The 8,394-nt window shown below is 45.9% G+C and overlaps 1 protein-coding gene across 1 annotated transcript in view; it reads right to left on the bottom strand.

Annotated features, from left to right (window-relative positions):
- LOC109306374 (dedicator of cytokinesis protein 9-like) overlaps positions 1–1,578 on the bottom strand; it is a 98,207-nt gene extending 96,629 nt beyond the window's left edge. Inside the window, exon 1 of the mRNA XM_019529714.1 lies at positions 1,272–1,578. Coding sequence (XP_019385259.1) covers positions 1,272–1,397 — 126 coding nt within the window. The 5' untranslated portion in view covers positions 1,398–1,578. The remainder of the gene's footprint in view (positions 1–1,271) is intronic.
- Positions 1,579–8,394: the final 6,816 nt, after the last annotated feature.

The following is an 8,394-nucleotide window of genomic DNA, read 5'->3' as shown; positions in this document are numbered from 1 at the left end:
TCCAAATCGCTGATGAAGATGTTGAACAGTGCGGGCCTGAGGACCGAGCCCTGCGGAACCCCACTGCCCACGTCCTCCCAGGTTGAGAAGGACCCATCCACTACCACCCTCTGGGTGCGGCCCTCCAGCCAGGTGGCGACCCAATTGATTGTGTGGGCATCGACACCACAGTCCCCCAGTTTCTTAATGAGAACAGGGTGAGAGACAGTGTCCCAGGTCTTCCAAGCTTTTCTCACATATCATTGTTCCTAGATCACTGATCATTTGTGTTGCTTAATTAATCTATTAGGCATTGCTTGAAGTAGAGCCAGATATAAAAACTCAGCAGGATCATCTTTTTATTCAATAAAAACATTTTCATTTGCATGACTAAAACATATATATTTATTGTTCATACATTTATATTTATTGGGTACCACCAAAGCGGGTAGCTCGGAGGCAGACAGGGTTTCACTGTGCACAACAAGGAATGAACAAGAGCTAAGCCTGGCCAGAGGAGCTTCAGCACCAGCATGAGCCAGATGCAGAGCACAACACACCAACTCCCAGGATAGGACTGCACTATAAAATCCTCATTTAGTGAGCCTAGCTGCTTCCCATGACCAAATAAACTGCTCTAAACAGCAAATATCAACTGGAAAACTAGGGGCTTCCAGCTTGTGTGTACACATACACCCCAGTATACAGGTAGTGTGTGTGTATACACACGCGCACCTTTTATAGGCACATACATATACACACCTATATACTGGTGTGTGCACATGTGAGGAAACCTAACTAAAAAACCTGCATGTATGTAAGGATCCTAGGAAATGTGTGCATGCACATATGTATGTATGCGCACAAACACACAGTCCCATACATGATAGGGGTGTACATGTACACACACACACACCCTATATATATGGGGATGCATATACACACTCAAACACATATATAAGAGTATGTTGGAGAGAGAATATACACCCCCACATACACATATGAACCTTATACATACACACACACACACACACACACAGCCCACATACCTATAAATGTGCAAACATACACACGTCTATGCACACGCAGGCACGCACGCGTGGCCGCCCCGGCACCACCACCCGCCAGGGGAGGAGCCGCCCCGCGGGCCCCGGGCGGAGGCAGGTGGCGGACGGCGGGCAGGGGCCCTACGCCAGGCCCGACCCCCCAGGTCCGCCCCGAAACTTCCCGAGAACGCGGGGAGGAAGTTTGTAGCCGCGCCGGGACGCCCCCTCCCCTCGCCCGCCTCTCACCAGCAGCACGGAGCCGCGCACCACCTCGGACACGCTCTGCCGCAGCTCAGCCGCGGTGCCCGGCTTGCTGAGCGCCCGCGTGAACTTCCGCGTCTCCGGCGGCGCCGGTGCCGGCGCCTGAGCCATGGCCCCGGTCCGGCCTCACTCCGCCGCGCGCCGCGCCCCCATGGCGGTTGGCCGCGGCGGTTGGCGGTGCCCGCGTCTCTGCTCGGCCGGCGCCGCCGCTCCTGTCAGATGGCCCCGCCCCCCGCGCTCAGCCCATGCTCCCGCGCCGGCTCCTAGCCCCAACACGCTCAGATGCCGGAGGAGGGCGGGGGCAGGGGAGGGAAGAGAGTGCCCTTCCCGCCCGCCAATTGGTGGGCTTCGAGGGGGGCGGGGAGAACAAGCTCCGCCCCCACCTGTTCCGCGGACTGCTGCTGCCTCTGATTGGTCGCCGGGCGTTACCTGCCCGGCCGCCGCCGTCATCCCGCCACCCATTGGTTTAGCAGGGACCCGAACGCGAGGTGCTGGGGGCGCCGGAAATCGTTTCTTCTGGAGAGCTCCACCCCACCTCTGGTCCCGTGCGCTTGGCGCGGTGCCGCGAGCCTGCTCAGCAGTGCCTGCTGAAGTCCCTCGCGTCGCCTGGGGGTTGCTTGGGGGGGCAGTGACGTCATCCCGGGAGGGTGGCCGTTGGCAACGCAGGCAATGTGTCCGGGATCTCTCCTGCCCCGCCTTGCAGCCTTCGCCCGGGCACCGCAGGGGACAGTCTTGGCCCTGGCCAGCGTATCCTCTTGCTGCAGCCTCAGTCAGTCAGGGATCATTAATTACCAAAAATCCACTTTTTGGAGTAAAATTACGTACGTGTGCCCCTTCTAGACTGTCCTGAATAAATGTGTATGTATTATATGCATATATACACACATAAACATACATATATATGCATATATGTGTATACATATATATGTGTGTGTATATATGTATACATATGTATGTATATAAAATGTATATATATATTGTGTATATGTATATATGTGTGTATACACACACAGATACCTATCTATACCTACCTAGCTATATTATTTATATATAGAGAGACACACACACACAGATACCTATCTATTTAGATATAGGTAGATGTGTCTATATACATACATATACATCTATATCTCAAGCTTCCTCAGAGCCCAAAGCCAGACTTCTGCCTGTGGCTGCTGCTGCTCAGGGAAAAGCTTTGGCTGCTCAGAGGTGCTGAGTGCAGTATCAGCCTCGCTGCAGCGGAGCTGAGCAAACAGCTGTAATATACCCATGATGCCAATGGCAGCCCTGAGAAAATAGCAGCCCCAGTGTTGCCAGGCTTCCAGCTGCATGTGCGTTGCAGCGAATAATCCAGAGAGCAAAGTACAAAGTTGTTTTTATTGGCCAGAGCACTTGACCTTGCAGGAAACAACAAAGCAGAATAATTACTTTTAGAAACAGGAGTATACCCGTCCAGTCTCATAATGGGTGTGAGAAATAATATTAAATATCTTTTGTTCAGTATCCAACCTCAATCTGTATACAGACGCAAGCTGATTAAACCTTATTATTGTTTCTAATGGTTTGGTTTTACCTCTTTCTAAAGTTTGATTATTAACTCCAGAAAATCTACTTTTAAGAGTAAAATTGCATGCATGTGCCTAATAATACAGATGCATGTACAGGTAAATTTTTTTTGGAGTTACACTACTGAATCCCCACTGAGGAATTCATGGGTGCTCATATTGAACACAGTGAACTACTTACGTGCATAAAGCTGTTAGACCTTATTTTCTGAAGTATTGTTCAAACATGCTGACTTCTAAGAAGTCATTTTTACTTTTCAAAGGTAGAGGGTAATGAAAGTGTAAAAATAAGTGATACAAAAATATGGTTTTCACTATTCAAAAAGCATTTTGCACACTTTGTCACAGATTATTTGGTTATACACTACTTAGTACAGGAGACTTGTTCTTTACTGGGCCTTTCTTTGGACACCGCTCAAATGCTGCTGCAAATAGTAGTGTTCAGAGTAACTGAGGCTAAAATATTTAGAAAGACAGCAAAGGATAAATGTGGTGCAACCATGTAACTCAAACTCAAGATATTGTTAGCATTAATAATCTGTCCTTGACACCCTGAAATTGTTTGAAGGCCCTTTTCTTGATGCTGTGAGCCTGGACAATAAGAAGTATGAAAACCCAGGTTTTAAAAATACATTGGCTATAATAAGTACTGGTAAAACATGGAGGATTTTCATACTCGGAATGTTTGAATTGCTTCCTACATCCTATTTAGGAAGGAAAGGTTGCCAGCCCCTCTCTACTCCCAACTACCCCTTTTGCCTACTCTATGTCAAAGATACCATTAATTACTTTACTTGAAAGTTCAGAAGTAGAGGACCTCGAGTGCTTATGAATCAATGCTTTGGCTGGCAAATAAAAATAATAGCATATTGGTGGGACTGTGGCATAACCAAAATTGTTACCACATTAAAGAAAGGAGATAGAATGCATTGCAGCTCAGAAAACCTTCATCTGAAATCTCCTCAATAGACTCACCTTCCTTGCTGAGGAAATTCTACCTGAGTCTCAACGTGGTTTCATACCACTCAGAGATACAAGAGATACTATCTTCAATACACAGATGATTGTGTTGTATGCATCCACTCACCTGAAGAGCTCCAGGTCATTCTTGATTACTTCTGTGAAATATATTAAATGTTTGGACTCACTTTCAACTTCACAAAAAAAAAAACATTTTACCAACCCACCCTTCTACCTATTACAGTGTTTAGAGAATATTGAACATTTCCCCTATTGAGGTTGCCACCTTTCCCAAAACATAAATATAGACAACAATATTCAACATTGAATGTCTCCAAAATAATTTCTTCGGTGATCACAAAATCAGGACCCAAGCCAAACTTCTTTTCTACCAAACTGTTGCCATCCCTATCTGCTGTATGGATGTGATACCTGCATGACATATTGGAAACACCTGAAAGCTTTTGAATGTTACCATCAGTGATGTCGTCAAAAAATCTTCCATATTATTTGGAAGGACAGAAAAATGAATGCCAGCTCAAGAAAACTCTATCAAAACTGAATTTATACAGTGCCAACTCCATTGGACAGGGCATGTCATGAAGATGCCTGACAACCAGCTCCTGAAATATATACTCCCAGCTCACCAATGGTCACTGCTCTAGAGGTGGCCAAAAGAAGAGACTCAAGGAGATTTTGAAGGTCAATCCGATATTAACATCAATACTTAGGAGACTCAAGCATTAATTTGCTTCCAGTGGCACTGTAACATGTGACAAGTCTTCAATCACTTCAGGCAGACTTGCCTCACTATAGAGGCAAACAGACAAAAGAAACCAAGAGAAAAACTGTGACTTAGCATTACCAGGTCCAAAAGGAAGGAGTGGGTCCTTTTTGCTATGGACCTGTGTACAGACATTTGGGGAGGCTGGGGGGATGTTAGATTAAGTTAAAAATGGCCACCTGATCTAAGGTAGGTCTGGAGGCCTGGGGGAGAGTTTAGGGGATTGGGAGGGCAAACAGGCTCAAGGGGGTGAGAAAGTTGAGGGGCAGGCAAAGTAGATGGGGACCAGGAGGTGTCAGCAGAGGGATTGAGGGGGCCAGTGGGATCTGTGGGAGAGATCAGGAGCAAACAGGGTCCCCAGGAGGCTCTAGGGGGCAGGGATCAGGGGATTGTGGGGAAGGTAAGGATCAGGTAGCAGATGGAGTCCATGGGGGGGTGGTTGTTGGGTTCAGGAGAGTTTGGCAGGATCAGGAGGCTTATAGGGTCCATGGGGGGACTTAAACAGTCTTTCTCTCACCCCCCAGGGGCTACTTTTTAACTAGCTGACTCCCCTCATCCCCTGATGAACAATCCCTCTACACCCCTGATGAACAAACTCCCCCACCCCCATCCCGCCCACTTCTCCCCTTACCCAGATTTGCTTGCTTGGCTCCTGGCAGTAGCAAACACTGGTAATACCGGAACTGGGAGCAGCTTGTGGAATGGGGGGTCTGTCAGGCTCAGTGGGGGGCTGGCTGGTCCACAGTGGAGAGGGGCTGGGGTCCTAAAAATAGCCTGGTGCCAGGGAGGGGGTAGGGAAAGCGCAGCCCTGGCTGGGGACAAGTGGGCTTTCCCAGCTCTGGGGCTGTGCTGGGAACTGTACAGGAGCTCAGGACAATTAGATTGGTCTAAAAATAGCCAATCTGATCCATCTTAGACTACCTTAGAGGTAAGGTCAACTTAGATCAGGTCTGCCATTTTTAGACCAATCTAACTGTCCTAAATTTCTGTACAGTTCACACTAAGATATACCTAAGTAGTGTAAGGCCCACACCTGGGCAAACTAAGTTAGCTTGGGTGGCCATTTTTAATGCAACCTAACCTCCCCAAATGTCCATAATTAGGCTATGCAAGCAGTTGAGCAAGAAGATCTCACATTATCTTCCTCAGCCACCTGCAGACTCACCAATGAGTGACCTATTTATTGGAAGACTCTTTATATCAAGGGACTGCTGATGACAATGTGCTCATTCAGATGGTCAATCAGATGTTAAGTGTTTAATGTAGGGATCTCTGTATAAAATTCTATGTCCAGTGCCATTCAGTAGGTCAATCAAGATAATCAAAACAGTCCCTTTTGGGGACCATAATGGCCTTGAAATCTATGAAGGAAGAGCAGGGTGCCAAATAATGGTGACCAAATCTTAAGAAATTACAGGATAAGATTAGTATTAGGTGAGCAGAGGAAGTAAAGAAGTACTTATCAGATACACAATCTGGGAGACAGTCTGGAGATTTAAATACAACAGACAATTTTGAACTATATCTTAAAGTGAATAGGAGCAATAGAGAAGCTTGAGGGTAAAAATTGTAACAGTTGTACTTCTGTGTATAGATAGGGGATTTGGACCTTGATCCTCCAGCTGGATACATGTAAGCAGACATCTGAAGTCAGCTTTGTGCATGGGTACTCAAGTCTACCTGCACAAAGTGACTTGAGGGACCTGACTGTAGAGTTTATTCAGATGATTCTTGACATGCATACTCTGAGCCCTATATACTTCTGTACATTTTAAAGACATCAATTCAGCTATGGTAAAAGCTTACAATAATCACTGTTTCAGATGCCTTTTTTTGTGTACCTTGAGGCAGATGCATAAACATCTGCAGTTTGACAAATCATACAAAGATGTTATCCTTAAAATTAACTAGTAGTCCCACAGGGAGTCATTCAGCCTCACCTGTGTAGACATGTAGTTCTCCTGTACTTTCAGTAGGGAGTAAATGTGCTCTCAAAATGCATTCTATGGAAATGAACACCGTTCTCTCATTCATTTCACTGGGAAGTATTTAGACTTCTCCAGAAACAGATTCTCAGTTACTCAGGAGTTGCATGGCTTCCCATTAATTTGAATGGTGAGTTTTACCCTCTACTAAGAGACATCTGTCTCATCAGAACTCCACTTCCCCTTAACTGCCTATAGCAGGCACATCTTAGAATTTCTGATCTCAGCAGAAAGCCACCTAGAGGGACAATTGCATCTACCTGCCAAACAACATAAATAGGAATCTACCTAAATTACAGCAGAAGTTTGAATGGCGCAGCAGCGCTTTTAATTTCGCTCTTTTCACTGCGCCCCCACCCCACCCTCACCCCTGCCAGTGAGTGGCCAAGAGGCAATTAGTGCCATAGTTTTTGCCCCTCAACCACTCTGTGGCAAGGGGTGGCAAAAAGAGTGAAATTAAAGGCCCTGCTTCACAACAAACTTATTTTCTGACTTAACCAGATTCCTAAACATTAAGCTGCTATTTATTCTCCTCCTCTTTGGGGTAGCCAAGAAGGAAAGAGGCATGGGGACAGAAGGAATGCAAGTAAGCAAGAATAAGCCTAACTCTGTGGCTGAAGGAGAAGGGGATTATTCTAGCAGTGAAGAAATCCTGGGCTCTGGTCCCTGTTCATAAAGCTGTTTATGCACTTCATCCAATGACTATTGAATGCTTCATGCAGACTGATGTACATTTGGAGTCCTGCCATTGGAAGTAATAGCACTATTATGGATTACATTATAGTGACAGGGAGCAAGATCTGGCCCAATGGAATTGCATCAATGCCTGCAATACACAGGGTGATCTGAAAAAAAAAGTTATAATTTGCATGTCTGCTCTACCCTTCTTTGTAAGCTGGCTGCATGGTAAAAGGTGTCATAGAAGTGTGATTACAGGAGAAGCTTAACAGTGAAGAGAAATGGCTAGTGTCTCAAAGGCAATTTGGGGCTGGATAATGCTGAGCACTGTACACATGTAGGCTCTCTTTTTCTGAAAGGACATTCAAAGATCTTGAGGTTTGTTACTACCAATCCATGAGGCTTTTCCTTCCTCTCTTCATCACAGCACACACTTTTTCCTTCCAGGGATTATGGAAAAAGTCTCTGAAGAGGTCTCTCCTGAACTATACTATATGAACTATACTGTAATGAAGACTGCTACTTGAAGGTTTTCCAAACACAGTGTAGGCATCAATTGCAGTCCCATGAGAAGGGTGTTTCAGGCACGTGGAGCATGATGTTAAGAAGTTTGTTCTCTGCCTCCACGGGGCACATCCCCATTACCCACAGCAAAAATAACAGTGGCACAAATTTGTGCTGCTGCTTTTTGCCACTGTGCATGGCATTGCACATGGGATTTGGTGCAGGGTAAAATACCCTACTTTGAGGAAATGGCCATTTCTCCTCTCTTCCCAGCTCACAGCATGCTGGAGGACATGGAAGACACATAAAGCAGTTTCAGAAGTTCCCAGTATCAAATTTGCAGCATGGCAAACAATTGCACATGTGCTGCGTATAGTTTGCAATGCCTCAAACAGGTTTGAGGCTCCACAGACCATGCATGCATGCTTATCTGGATGCGCCCATGGTGTTTATATTGTTTCTCCAATTACAGTTTATATTGTTTCTCCAATAATATCATTTCTCCAATTCTGTAATGCAAAATGTACAATCATTATTGGAAGCAAAGGTGCACTTGTATCCTGCCAGAGCAGCTACTTCCCAGAGTCACAGAATAAAGCACCCTATGACTTGTTCTCCTTCTGTCCCTAGGA

Source organism: Crocodylus porosus, unplaced genomic scaffold, assembly GCF_001723895.1.
Source record: "Crocodylus porosus isolate Cpor-Errol unplaced genomic scaffold, CroPor_comp1, whole genome shotgun sequence".
NCBI classification, from domain to species: domain Eukaryota; kingdom Metazoa; phylum Chordata; order Crocodylia; family Crocodylidae; genus Crocodylus; species Crocodylus porosus.
This window is presented reverse-complemented; position numbering and strand designations above follow the sequence as displayed.